General features: G+C 55.6%; 1 protein-coding gene across 5 annotated transcripts in view; it reads right to left on the bottom strand.

Annotated features, from left to right (window-relative positions):
• Positions 1–8824: 8824 nt before the first annotated feature.
• The window catches only part of Nf2 (NF2, moesin-ezrin-radixin like (MERLIN) tumor suppressor), an 83938-nt gene continuing 78174 nt past the window's right edge, over positions 8825–14588 (bottom strand). For 3 of the 5 annotated variants that reach the window (XR_007109785.1, XR_007109784.1, XM_047560799.1), the window contains 2 exons: positions 11907–11960; positions 8825–9079 (listed from right to left, as the gene is read on the bottom strand). Coding sequence is in view for 1 of the 5 variants with exons in the window: in XM_047560799.1 (XP_047416755.1) it covers positions 11910–11960 (51 nt within the window). In the remaining 4 variants the exon portion in view is untranslated. Of the gene's footprint in view, positions 9080–11447; positions 11961–14588 lie in introns of those variants that run through there. The other 2 variants (XM_047560801.1, XM_047560800.1) reach the window with 1 other exon arrangement.

Here is a 14588-nt window from a genome sequence, read left to right as displayed (position 1 = left end):
CTGGTAAGGGAGTCTGCCTTCAGCTCTCACTGCCACCTTCCATGACACCTGTCATATCTAGAGGGTGACGACGGTTATCCTAGCCGTTTGGCTCATGGCTGTGGTCCAGCACCTAGTAGGCCCTGGATGAATGTGTTTGTTGAATGACTGAATGAGCAGCGGCAGGCCTGTCCTGACCTTGGAGTGCAGCGTCCAGGGTGCTGTGGTGGCGGTAGCGACGGTGGTCTGGCAGGCCGCCCATCCATCAGCCTGGTGCCGCGCCTGACCAGATGGAGCTGAGCCCCTGGGGAGAGGGGGAGGAAGAGAACATGCATCACCTTACGGTGGGCTGGCGGGCGTGTGGGATCCTCATCCGTCATGCCGTCTCTGGGATGCTGCGAGGAGTCGAGCAGGCGTGGCCTCTCCGCCAGGCTCCTCTGGGTGGAACCTTCTGAAGACTGCAGCTCTCTAGTGCAAAGGGGAAACTGAGGCCTGCGGGGACAGCACGGGTTAAAAGCAGGGGCTCTGGAACCAGACCAACTAGTGTTTGCGTGACAGCTCTGGGACTCACGTGTGTGGCTCTGGGTGAGTCTCTGGGGACTTGGCGCCTGGGGGACTTCTAACAGAGGCCAGGCTGACTGTTTCTGAAAGGCACCCACCTGGTCTAGTCCACCTTACGGTTGAGGCTGTGGGCCCTCCCCTGTGGGGTCCTGAGCTGGTAACCCATTTTTGGTTTGCTAGCAGGGTGACACTGGTTTGAGAGGGACTGAGGAGACCAGACTCTGGAGTTGGAACTTAGGGGACCTCGCAGATTTCATGGTTCACACTTGATCTTCCACCACCGAGGCATGGAAGTCCAGAGAGTAAAACGGACTTAATGAAGGCCACACAGTGGAAGCAGAGAGCTGGGGTCCAGAGCCCCCTGTGGCCAGCTCTCCCGAAAGAAGAAGATTCACAGAAATAGGTCCAGTGCCTGGCGCGTAGAGAGAGCTTAGGACAGGCCAGCTTAAGGTCATGCCCTCCACCTAGCCCCTGCCCCTCAGGCTGACGGAAGGAGGAAGAGGTAGATATCGGGCAGGGCCAGTGGATTCAGGCAGGATTGCGTATCTATCTGGGTCACTGGGGGAAGGAGACTTTGACGAATGTTCCTCCCTTCCTGCCAGAGAGGCTGGGGGAAGGGGCAGCTGAGTGATGACCAGGCCCTCGGTGATGATCACAGCTCAGCTGGCCTGACCAGCTGGCCTGGGGGACATGGGGCACCTGGCTGTCTCCCAGCCCCCACACCCATTTGCTGGGAAGTCAATACCGCCTCCTCCTCCTCGGCCTTCTAATTATAAAAACAAGTTCCTCCTGAGCCAATATTTCACCTGAATTGCACAGTAGCCTGGGGAGTGGACTGAGACCCTCTGGTACTGAGATTCTCGCTTCAGCAACTGGAATTCATTTGTCCACTCAGCAAATACGGCGTACTGGGTACCTACTACATGGCAGGTTCTGAAGTGGGCACAGGGAGAACCAGACAAGCGGGCTCAGGCCACCTGCTTGCCCTGGGCTGTCGGGAGGTTACAGGTGGATCTGGTCTGAGTGCTGCATCCTGCCCGAGCCTGCCAGATAAATGAGAGTGTTACGGGATATCATCCCTTCGGGTGGCGGAGCTGCCTGGCAGTTGTGGGCGCTTGCTCGGTGCCAGGCGCTGTGCAAGCACTTTACGGGCATTATTTCATTAACTCATCCAAGGCAGACATCGGTGACCCCGTTTTCCAGCTGAGCAAACTGGAGCTCAAAGAGGTGAACTGACCACTTACTCGGGGTCCCCCAGGTGGGGGAGGCAGAGTAGCACTGTCCCCTTGAAGTGTGCTCTTTCCTTTCAACCAGGGAGCACTAATGCCCCATGTCCCCAGCTCCTCCCAGGCTGTGCCTCCAGAATGCCACCCTCCCCCGGATAGCTCAGGTCAGGCTGTTGGGCTTGTCCCCTCTGCTAAGCCCCTCAGAGGGCTGATGTGAAAGAAAGGAAGTGACTCTAGTCCCATGGGCTCTGACTGGGGCCGGAGGGGTTCTTTCTCCCCTGAGGCTGAGTTGCAATGAGCCTGGGTACCGGGGAGCGTGGGCTTTAAATCTCAGCTCCAAGAAGTCACGTGGCCTCCCTGAACCTCAGTTTCCTCCTCTGTCACACACGAGAATCCGTCCTCTGTCGCACAGGGCTCTCCTCGGGGGTCCCTCAAGATGCCACGGGGTAAGGTCCTAAGCGGGAGGCACTACCGCTACTTGGGCCCTGGTGTGTGCAACGATCGAGGTCCTTCCCAGGATGACTGTGGGGAGATCCGAATGCCAAGGCCAACACAGGTTACTGCTCTTGTCATTATTTTCGGCTTTCTCAGGGCCTAACCAGGCCAGGTGTTCAGGAGGCAGCGTAGCCCTGAGCCCATGCTGGGATGGGGGACAGGCCCACTGCTCCCCGATCCAGGCAGGTAGGGCTGGATCGGCTTGGAGGAGCTGGAGAACTCTGGGAAGGGGCTCGGTCTGCTCGGATCTACCCAGCGGAGCAGAGCCAACTCTAATGAAGTGAGCTAGCCCCAGGCCGCACTGATTTCACGACTCGGTGGCCACTTCCCAGCTGGTAAATGTCACTAGAGAGAGCACAGAGGCACCTGGCATTGGCCCAATTGAGGGTGGGGATGAGAGGGCTGCTGGAGGGGCTAGGGATGCCCAGGAATGCCGAGGCTGGGCCAGAGCCCCCAGAACCTCAGGACTCCCTCACCTCCCCCAGGAGGGGTGGTGTCCAGCTGGCTGAATCTGTGTCACCTACTTGGTGATATTTGCAACTGCCAGCTCCAATAACCGGAACCTACAATAACCGGAACTTGGGGGCTAGTAGGCTTCCCCCAGGCGGCACTTCTGCCTTTCTTCACATGGGGGGTGGGGTTCAGGGTGATCCAGAGGGCACAGTGGCCCTAGGTCCATAAGCGGGAGTTGGAGCAGTGTGGAACCTTCTGGCCCACAGCCCTCCCTGCCCTGAGCTGTCTTCTTTGATAACTGATCCAGGACAAGTTAATAGTAAATAGCTATAACCACACAGCGGCTGGCCTCCTTTAATAAACTCTCGCTGCGGCAGGCACGGGCTCGGAACCCCGGCTCCATGATCTCGTTTAACCCCAGGATGACCCTGTGGTGGATTCGGAACCGACTCTATGGCTGGAGAGAGGGATGTGAAGCTGGGAGGCCAAGCCCTCACCCCTGGGCAGCTGGGGCCTGGACTCCTCCTCCTCCACCAGTCCCCACGGGGCCCCTCCTCTGCCCGCTCCCCACCTGGTTTGCCCTGGCTCATCCTCCCCCTCCCCAGCTTGTGGGGTCCCCGGGAGGTGGGCGAGCGGTAGTCTGAGGCTGTTGCCGTTCTGTGACTTATTGGACAGGGGAACTCAGGGAGGGAAGTGGGACCTCCAGAAAGACTTGGAGGCAAGAGGCAGACCAGAGGCATTTGCCCGCTACTCTGCCCCCGATGTCCCCCTTTTTTTGTCTTTTTTTGTTGCGGTGCTGGGGATCGAACCCAGGGCCTTGTGCTTGTGAGGCAAGCACTCTACCAACTGAGCTATCTCCCCAGCCCCGTTGTCTCCCTTTTCTTTCTGGAATCCTGATCTTTAGGTTTGAGACCTGCAAACCGCCCATCCCAGACTCAACATTTCCTGGACCCTAAGTCAATCGGATAGTCTCCTGCCTGGACAGGATGTGGGGGTGGCTGACATTAGTCCTGCTGCTGGGGACTGGGAGGAGCCGTCCCCCACCCCCCAGCCAAGGGGGACAGACATGCAGCAGCCTAAGTGGCACCCGGATGGTTCACTGTGACTTCCACATGGAGACCTCACTGGGGCTCAGCCTAGCGAGCGCTTACAGCTCCAGACCCCTGGCATCTCCTTCCCACCCCTCCCCTGCCCAAGAAGTTCCTCAAGGTCCTCCACTCCCTACCCCATGCCCAGCGCAGACTGGCCACAGTAGGGCTTGGGGGATGCTGTGGAGTGTGGGAGCCACCTTGGGCAGGGGCTGGGGGCCGCCCCGGGAGCCTGGAGGGTGCCCAGAGAGGCAGCTCACAGCCCACCTTCACCTGGAAACCCCTGGTCACTGGGAGCTGCCCCCTTGTCCCACTGCTTGGCATTTCCAGGGACCTTCCCACGTGGAGTGGGGAGCCCTGGCATCCCTGGCCACTGTCTCCCTTCCATGGGAAAAGAGGAGGGAGGAGAGAAAAGCCGTATTAATAAAAGAATAGGATACTGCGACTAAGGCCCGTGGCGTGTGCCGCTCAGAATAGCAATGTGCTTTCTCAAGGCAAACAGAACTCCCCAGGTGTTAATGCAAATTCACTCCAGTTAAGATGAAAGAGGGTTGTTTCCCCTTTGCTGGTTAATATGAAGGACTTAATAGATTCAGCCTCAGGAGCTGGGGATCTCAGGCTGGGAGCGGAAGGCTGGGAGGAGAATGGGGGAGGGAGGGGGTATGGGCAAAGAAGGGAGGTCCCCAGTGGGTTTCAGGGCAGAGCGACTGTCACAGCAGACCCCGCCAACGCTGCATGAGGCTCATGCCACCCCCACCCTATGCCGGGACTTGACAGAAGCGGAGACTCACTGCTCAGGAGGAGGCGGGAAGAAAGCCCAGAGTGGCCATGCCAACCCCCTGCCCTGGTACCTTCCTATTAAGCCAGGGGCTGGCACCGCCAGGGACCTTCCCCAATTTGTGCCAGAGGAACTTGGGGCTAGAAGAAAGATTGGGACCCGGGGCACTTCTAACAGAGGCCAGGCTGACTGTTTCTGAAAGGCACCCACCTGGTCTAGTCCACCTTACAGTTGAGGCTCTGGGCCCTCCCCTGTGGGGTCCTGAGCTGGTAACCCATTTTTGGTTTGCTAGCAGGGTGACACTGGTTTGAGAGGGACTGAGGAGACCAGACTCTGGAGTTGGAACTTAGGGGACCTCGCAGATTTCGTGGTTCACATTTGATCTTCCACCACCGAGGCATGGAAGTCCAGAGAGTAAAACGGACTTAATGAAGGCCACACAGTGGAAGCAGAGAGGTGGGGGGACCAGAGCCCCCTGTGGCCAGCTCTCCTGAAGTATGAGCTGAAGGAATGCTCTGCCAGTCATGGGGCTCCCAGCACGGAGCCCTCTCCAGCCTGGGGCTCTGGGGTTAAGCTGTGCGTCACATATGCCTCTCTGAGCATCATCCTCTCCCGAAAAGTATGCAGGACCCCAGCAAGGGAAGGCTGCTGTTGGGAGAGGAGCAAGACTGTGTGTGGCTTGGCCGTAGCAGATATGCACCAGGGACAGGGCAAGGTGTCTCCCGGGCTCTGCTGGGGATAAAGGGAGACCTGGGGAGACCCAGGCTGGGGCCCCACTGACTCATTGGAATGTAACTTCTCTCTCTCGGGGGCAAATGGCAGAGCAGGTGCCTGCCACAAGACACCTCCGCAGCCTTCTTCGCTTTTGTTTACTGACTTAATTCCTGCAGATCAAAGGCTGCCCCTTCCTCCCCAGAGGAGGAGGCGGGGGAATTACATTATTTATATTGGAAATGGGCAAGGCTCCACGGGGACTTCTTCCTTATGCCTGATAAGAGAAAATTAGGTCACTGCTGTGCCTCCCTGGTGTCTGCAGTTGGGTTTTTACAGCCCAGGTACCCACGGGTGTAGGGAAGAGCTCTGCGTGCAGAGCCGAGTGCGGCCCACCCAGCTCCTCTCTCGTCCTGAGCATCCAGTAAATTATTGACCCAAGTAGAGGGTATTAATGTGACAAAACAAGAACATCTTCCCGGGCAGCCCTAGTCCAGGGCTATCTATCATCTCCTGGACTTTGCAGCTGGCACTGGGCAAACAGTGAGGACAAACAGGCCAGATGCAGGTTCATTAAGCGCTGGGTACAAGTGGTGGGTGGGAACCCTCATGGGGACCTAGTCCCTCTGAGCTGTCACATCCTCTGGTCACCAAGACTCTTTTCTCTGCTTCCTTCTACTCCTGATCCCAAAAGGAAATTTTCAGAGACAGCCACAGCTCAGAGTGGGGACGTGCGTCTGAACACTGCACTTCAAGTTTTCTGGTATCATTAATCCCCAGGAAATCTTCTAAAATTCCCATTTTACAGATGAAATAACTGCAGCGCTCAAAGGTTAGCTACCTTTCTTAGACTCAAAGGGCCGGTAAGTGGCCAAGCAGCGATTTGAATCTGGGCTTGTCTGAATTCCAAATCCAGGAGGACTCTGAGCCCTGGGCTGGGCCAGGCCACTTCCCAGCGCATCTGAGGCTGGTGGTGGAGCTCATGTTTCTTCATGCTAACTGCCTGTCACTTATAAATAATGGCAATGCTGCTACACATCCACACCCTCTTTTTCTTAGAAATCGGAGTACTTTTTGCTTCGGTTCTTCATGTTATTCTGGCAACGTCCCCAAGACACCCAGAGGCACCATTGTCAACTGTCTTTACTGAGGGGACAGAGCGAGGCCCTGGTGGAAGGCAGGCCAGGTCTCCCCCTCGGCCGAGCGGGGCAACTCAGGGCTGCTTAGTGGAGTGGACGGCTGAGCAGCCTCCTGGGGCTCCCACTGCGGAGTTCTCAGGAGGTGTCTTGATTTCGACTCAGAGGCAACATGCCAGGCGCTATTCTGAGGCCACCAGCCCAGTGAGAAATGGGCATCGAGTGGAAACCGGGAGAGGACACGGTGGGGGATCCGCTCTGAGTCAGATAGAGTCCTTGCCGTGCTGATAAACGGCCCTGTAATTTGTCGGAGCTGCCCTGTCACTGCTTCAAGGGCCGCCAGAGCTGTCTCCCTGCAAGCGAACTGCGGTCTCCCTACCAGGGCTGGGACTGCGGCCGCAGGATCCTGCCGTAATGCAGTAATGACAGGCTGCCAGGGAGCCCCGCACGGCTGGGAGGGGAGGGGAGCCCTTGGCCTCTCTCCCTGGAGGAGAGTAGGCTGCCTGGGCTGTCTGAGAGGGAGACGGGCTATGCAGACGCCTGTCTTTCTCTTCCCCAGACGGCGAGATTGGATTAGACACAGTCGCAGCAATCTTCTCCCAGTACCTTTCCCCCCAGAGTTGGGCTGCCAGCTCTTCATTACACGTGGGTGGCTCCTCATCCTCCCCTCCACGGGAAGGCTTCTGGGGCAGGCAGCCCTGGGGAACAGCTGCCAGGCACTCCCCACTCAGGCGAGGCCCAGGCAAAGGAAGAAGCGCTGGTAGGGAGGTCAGAATGATCCACTGGGGGATCCCGTGGGACCCAGCTGCAAATGCCACAGAGAAGCACTAAGGTCTGGCCAGCAGCTTTGCGTTTACAGCATGATCACAACCAACTAAAAACACCAGCAGAGCTCAACTGATTTCCTTAGCCCCAAAATACCTGGCTGTGTTGTTAATTCTAATCCTGCTAATGGGGACCTTGGGATCTCCGTGTAAGCATCTTTTGAGTGTCAGGGTAGTCTTTTTTAAAAAAGGTTAGGCAAAAGTATTGCCAGGACAACTTAAAATAGCCAGTGTGTACAAAGTTCTTTCTCTGGTTTGACTACCAAGAAATCAGACAACCGCCACTTATTAAAAATGACAATTTACATGTGAGAAATGAAGTTTTACATTATTAGTTACTAATAAAAGCTAATAACTGTATATGTTAAAACTTAATAAAATATTGCTAAGCTTTACGATTCTCTGATTTTACATATTTTCAAAATATATTTTAAAAATGAGTGATATTTCCAAAATATATTGAAGAACTAAGAGTATTTAACAAGGACATTTGGGGACTATTTTGTATACAGTCAGGTATCACTTAAAGATGGAGACACAGTCTGAGAAATGCATGACTAGGTAGTTTTGTCATTGTGTGATCATAGTGTACTTCCACAAAGATATCACTAGACCATGTAAGTTTCTGGGACCACTGCTGAACATGTGGTCACCGACCACACTGTTAGGTGCCATGTGAGTGTGTTTTGATGGGCTATTTTCCTTAGCTTGAATGATTAAAACATGAAGTATATTCTTACACATCAGACGGAGAGGTCCCCTCAAAATCCTGATAACCACATTAGCCACTTGGCTCTCTGATTTTAGGCTGCGGTGATCTGGAGAGTTATCCTATGGTAGTTTTGGTCTTAATAACAGACATTTGTTGATTTAAAAAATATAGAGGCCGGGTGCACGCCTGTCATCCCAGCAGCTCTGGAGGCTGAGGCAGGAGGATCACGAGTTCACACTGGGCTTCAGCAAAAGCGAGGCGCTAAGCAACTCAGTGAGACTCTGTCTGAAAATAAAATAAACAAAAGGGCTGGGGAGGTGGCTCAGGGGTCGAACCCCCCTGAGTTCAGTCCCTGGTACCCCTCCCCCGCCCAATAAGAAACAAAATTAAAAAGCTCTGCATACACTGCTGGTTCCCAATTTCAAGTGCCAACGTCGAGTAGCCCTCGAAGAGGAGCCCTACAGATGGTGCCTGGGTCCTCATGGCTCTGCATGTCTCCTGTTTTCCAGAGCCCAGAATGGGGAGCCGTAGAGGCAGAAGTGCCTGGAGGGATCACCTACTCCAGTGCCCTAATTCTCAGCCTGGAGTCGGGGGCAGGCAGGGCGCACGGAGGGCCCTTTCCACATCTCGGCGTGACCCACAGGAAGTCCTGAGGTGAAGGTGTTCGCAGGGGTGTTGCCATGAGCACAGGCGGAGGTGATCCCTCGCCGTAAAAGAAAAGGAGCCGGAGGTGAAATCCGGGCAGTTGGGAGGGCAGAAGGCCCTTGTCCTCATGGAACCACACAACAGGCCCCACCGCCCAGCCCTGGGCTTGCCACCTCAACAGTGTGAGCGACATGCAAACCGAGGAAGCCCGTGACAAACAGTTAGAGCTTAGAATTTTTATTAAAACAATCACTTAAATTACAACAGTCCCCAGAATAGAAAATAGCCTTCCATGGTCTGGACCTGACAGGAGGCGTGAGTCAGGCCCTACAGGAAGAAGTGCCGCTTGACGTCTCTGAAAATGGATGCAGCGTCCCTGGAATCCCGCGAGGGCCGGCTTGGCCCCAGGGCCACGGGGAGAGGCTGAATCCTCGCCAAGGCTGCTCCGCCAGGGGCTGCAAGGCCCCAGCCCTGTCAGGGAGGAACACTTAGTCACTGTCACTTGTCAGCCTCTGGACTTTTGAAAAAGAGAGGGAGAGCAAGAAACCTGTCCCCAAGATGACAAAACACAGTCACTCACGAAATGTTACGTAATGCCACAGGGCGTTGTCTAGCAGGGCCTGGCAGGTGTGTGAATAATGGAGGGGTGACTATGGGTCACAGTGCTGCTGTGACTGAGGGGGGACTCAACTAAACATGTGCTAACAGCTATGGAACAACAGCGTGGCCCCACAGAGTCCTGAGCTGGGCGGTGACTTCCTGACTGCTTTCAGGGTTGGTGGTGCTTCTGCCTAAGCCACCAGAGGCACTGGTAATGAACAGTCACAGCCAGGGCCCTGTTCTCTCTGAACCTCAGAGTCTTCCTTACTTGACAAGCTCCCATGCTCTAAAAAAATGCTCATTGCAGCCAGGCGCGGTAGCACACGTCTAACCCCAGGGACGGGAAGCTGAGGCAGGAGGACTGCAAGTTCAAGGCCAGTCTTGGCAACTTAGCAAGACCCTGTCTCAAAAGAAAAGCAAACAAAAAGGACTAGGGGCTGGGCATGGTGGCGCACGCCTGTAATCCTAGCAGCTCAGGAGGCTGAGGCAGGAGGACCACGAGTTCAAAGCCAGCCTCAGCAAAAGCGGGGCCCTAAGCAACTCAGTGGTCAAGTGCCCCTGAGCTCAATCCCCAGTACCCCTCCCCTCAAAAAAGACTGGAGACTTCGCTCAGTGAAAAAGTACCCCTGGGTTCAATCCCCAGTAACAAAACCAAAAAAATAAAAAAATGAAAACAAAAACTCACTAGAAAGAACAGTCACCTCAGCCACAGGCACAGGTCTCTGAAACCCAGGAACTGCTTCCATTCTTTCTCTTTCTACTGGGGCTCAAGACTCTCTGAGGGCCCCGTACTCTCCCTCTAGGGAGGGCCGAGGGCTTCTGGCTGTAAGTGTCACTTCCCAGGTCAGCCCGGGTCCCAGGTGCACCAGCTGTAGCTCAGCCTGGCCACATGGCTTGGCATTTCTTGGACTTCAGAGATACACACAGCAGTTAAATTAAAAAACACAGCCCGACATCATTTTTATAAACTACCATCATGCTCCTGTGCCCCACAGCCACTGTTAAAGATTAAATTTACAGATCGGAGGAAAATAAGTCCTGGTAGAAATTCAGGGATGGGTTTTACACCCGAGAAGACAGAGTCAGGCACGAGAGTCAGACCTGACTTTGCAAATGCCCAAGGCTTCAGCTCCCGGCGACTCTCCCTATCAGTCACAGCCATCTGCTTTTAGGTTCTACTCTAGAGTCCCACCCTGAGTGCCCAGAGCTGGCTTCCTAGGAGCAAGGTGGCTTAACAAGGGGGCAGCCAGCTGTTAGGTCAGCCTGACCGTGGAAATAAGGCAGGATCTCGTGAGTGTCTCAGTTTCTCAAATCCAAATGGAATCATCTGAGACAGCCTCTGCCCTCGGGGCCTCTCGAGGTCCTCATCTGTCTTCAGTTAATAAATGTCTTTTCCCTGATTAAGACATATCACCTGCCCTGCATGATGGCCCACGTGTTAGGACCCGAGGGCTCTGGTTGGCTACAGCAGCAACACCAGTCGTGGAGAAAAGGACCTGAGGTGGCCCCAGACCCTGGAGGGACAGTCATGGGGTGAGTCTGCTGCCAGGCATGGAGCTGAGCTGTGCCCCGCCTGTGTGAGCACCGCCTGTGAGTGGACACCTGAGTCAGGCTGCAACTGGAAGGGACGAGACCTCATGGGGTCCTCAAGAGGACACAAAATAAAGGGGCTTCGGTGGGGGGACAAAGGAAAGCAAAATGAAGTCCAGGTACAAGTGAAGATTAGGAAGGTCCTGCTGGCACGTGGCCTGGAGTAGAGGTGATGCGGGAGGACTGGGCTCTGGAGCTAGAAGTGCCCGTGGGGCCCGGAGCTATGGAGCAACCCCCACTCCTGGTCATGCCTGGGGTTCCAGGCGCTGATGAGAACTGACCAGGGAGCCGAGTCCTCCATGCTCAGGGGGCGGGGAAGACATGTGGCTCCGCCTGCCTCTCAGAGCCTGGGCTGGGGTGGCTGGTGGGTGAACACTGTACCATCACTCCCTACACAGCTCTGTTTGCCGCCCAGTCCCGGGCTGGCTGTTGGCCATTCCTCACAGCTTCTTCCCCGAGTCTCTCCCTGGTCACAGCTGGCCTGCCTGTTACCCAGCAGCTGGCAGCCGGAGCGCTGCCCCGGGGGCGGCTGGCTGAGGACTCATCACTTTGCTGGTCCTGAGCTTCGGGCAGGCTCGCCGACGATGTGCAGCAGCCGGCTGCTCTGGGCCCCGGCTCGGCCAGGCTTACTGCTTCACTGCGTGCCAGGTCTTTGTCCGTGGAGGGGATGGACGTTCTGGAACCCTGGGCAGGGTGGGGTGGTAAGACCAGCCTCCTGGCCTCCAGGACGCCCCTGCACTTCACCCCCTAAAACCACTTCCTAGACAAGGCTATGGAGGTCAGCCCTGGGCAGACACACGCACCATGGTGCCGGAACAAAGGAATTATGGGATCCCACATAAAACAAAAAAAGACAAACACTTCTCAAAAAAAAAATTAAAATCGCAGGTCAGGAGAACTAGAACACCATGAGAGAAATCTCTACAGGGTCATAGTTCAAAGGCAATTGCACATGAAGGGGGTTGGGCTCTCCACTAAGCTGGGGGAAATTCTGGAGCTCCCACAGGAGCCCCCAGGCAGCCCCCTTTGGATGGTTTCCATGGTGTTGGACCCATCCCGCTGGTGCCAGTAGCAGCAGAAGTGGCAGATCCTGGGGTGGCCGGGTCACCTGCTAGAGCTCTTCAAAGAAGGCCACTCGGGACTTGGCACTCTGCAAAGTGAGCTGTAAGAGAGCAGAGAAGAAGTGAAAGGGGCAGTGTGTTTCTGTTCTTTCACGTGGGGTCCCCTCCTGCTGCATGGACTAACCTCAAAGGTGGCTTGGAGTGACAGGGAGGCCTGTTCAAGTAGATGTTCAAAAGGTTGGTGGTCAAGTTCAAACAAGATTGCAGATTTGCCCCAGGATTCAAATTAGGTGGCAAAGGAGGACATGCCAGGAGGCATGGCTGGTGGGCAGAAGCATGTTAGCAGGAAAATGTCATCAATGTTGCCATTTCATAGAAGACAGCGGGTCCCTAGATATTTTACCAGATTCTCACATTCTTGCCTCTGAAAGTCTCTGAGACATCGCCTCTGTGGTGTCTATGGCGACACCTGGAATGCTTATCCTCTCTGGACTCGAGGCCCAGCCCAGCAGGGCAAACCTCTCTGTCCTTACTCCCAGGCAAGGCAGGCTGCGTGAGACAAGGAAGGGCTTGTCCTTTCTGCTCCTGGTTCCTCAGGTGGCCTCAAAGCAGACTGCCCAGGGGCTGAGAGGGGGCTTCTCTTTAGGAGCTGGGAGGCAGCAGGCTCCCTATGTGGGACGGATAGGGAGGACGAGGGTGTATGGGCAGTGTTTTGGCCATCAATTGTAAGGCCTTCCCAGGAAGGATGGGGTCAGGAAAGCTCAGAAGGGGAGAGGTGGTTCCAGGGCCACGCTCAGCATGGTAGTTTGTAGATTCATGCCTCCTGAGTCCCTGACTCTGGGGCCACTTTCTAGCCTATCCTCCATCAGAAGGGTCCAGCACAATGCCCTCCTGTTGCCCTGCTCCCTGCTCTGTTCCTGAAATAGAACCACTGGGGCAAGACTGTGTTCTAGAACTGTGTCCAGAACTTCCCAGAGGAGAGCTGGCAAAGGGGCAGCCAGGGAGTCCACACTGTCCATCTTTGTATCCCCCAAAACGTTTAGTTTAGTGCTTGGCATTGGGTAGCGGCACAGAGCATGTTGAGTGAATGGGATGTGAACCGTAATGACAGCTAAGTGGCAAGATGAGGGGCAAGGCAGGAGATCAAGGGCTGAGAAAGGCCCAGGCCAACCCTCTCCATCAGCTTTCTGGGGGGCCCCAGGGAACATCCTTAACCTCTCTGAGCCTCTCTCCTCTGGGAATAAACCATGGGGAAGGGTAGCTGGTCACACCCTCCCCCCAACTGCCAGAAACCTCGGCAATCTCCAAATCTGAAGAGCCCTGTCTTACCCAGGGCTCTACAAAGGGCATGGGAGGGAGACTCCAAACCAACCACTTCACCATCAAAAGACAGGCAGCATTAGCGAGCTCAAAATGAGACAGCTTGAGAGCCGACTCTTTAAATCCTGCCAAATCTTTTGGCCTTGAAGTTCCCGACTAACAAGCGGAATGCAGGGAGGCATCTGAGCTGTTTCCTTAGTGGAACCAATTCCAGAAGCCCTGTGGAAGCCCAGTTCTGACGGGAATGGAGACAGCTTTTCTTTGCTGAAACGGAACTCCTCCAGAAGAGAGCTGCGTTTGGACAGGCTTCTCCCTCAACGCAATCAGAAAAGGGCCAGCCGTTGTGTGCCCTGTGATAATGGGAACCAGGATGGTAACCAGGAAGACAGAGATGCAGTTGCCAGAGACCTTCTGGGACAAAAACCCTCTCGGCTCAGGGCTGAAATCTAATGGTGTGAACTCACATTTCCGCTCTGGCTTCCCCCACACTTCTGAGAAGACCTCAGAAGGCTCCTCAGCGGGCAGAGGCCCTGCTGGGGACAAAACCATGCTCACAGCCACTTTGAGTCAAACACAGTTTGACCCAGACTCGTGTGGCCCATTGACCAGCTGGGTGGCCCTGGGCAGGTCACTGAATCCCTCTGGCCTCAGTTCCCACCATAAACAGGATGTGGCAGCCCCTTCCTCACGGGGGAACTGCAGGGGACCTGGGAAAGGCGGCACCACTCCTGGCACAAGCTGAGAACTTGGCAGCTGTTATTACTAATAGCAGCATCACGTGTCTTCCCTCCCCTCAGCCCTGGCTCCTCTCCTCCCCGGGGGCAGCGGAGCACAGCGCTTGTTAGGAAGGGCTGCGGGCAAAGGCAGGGTCACACTGTGGCCTCTGAGACCCGGCAAGCGCTGCCCAGAGAGGCCTGGCTACTTCCTCAGGCAGGGAGCCCAGGCTGTGGGGGCCTCCGAGAGCCTCCTGCCTGTTTGCACAATGCTGGCTCCAAGAATTCCTGGATCCTCTACCAGAGGAGTGTGCTGGCTGTCCCCTCGAGGTGCCAGGGGAGGGTTTTGGCAGCGCCGGCAGTGCCAGATTCCAGTTACTCAAGCATGTGCTTGTTAGGATGCTAAGCGCTCTTTGGTGGGCGGGCCACTTCCCAATCAATGCCCACTCCCTGCTGCAGGGCAGGGCTTGGCCCACCTCTTCTCTTGCCAGCTCAGGAGTTTGCCTTCAGCCTCAAAGAAAGGAAAGGCTTGGAGGAAAGTTGATGTTCTGACCATTGGGAGAGAGAGAGAGGGAGCATCACAGTCTTCCAGAAGGCTCTGAGGCTGTTAGACTCACTGGCCAGAGGTGGCTGGTCACTGAGGGCAACGGGAGCCTCCTCTGGTCACCACCCACAGGCAGACCTGGCTGCTGCTGC

The sequence above is a fragment of the Sciurus carolinensis genome, chromosome 8 (assembly GCF_902686445.1).
Source record: "Sciurus carolinensis chromosome 8, mSciCar1.2, whole genome shotgun sequence".
NCBI classification, from domain to species: domain Eukaryota; kingdom Metazoa; phylum Chordata; class Mammalia; order Rodentia; family Sciuridae; genus Sciurus; species Sciurus carolinensis.
This window is presented reverse-complemented; position numbering and strand designations above follow the sequence as displayed.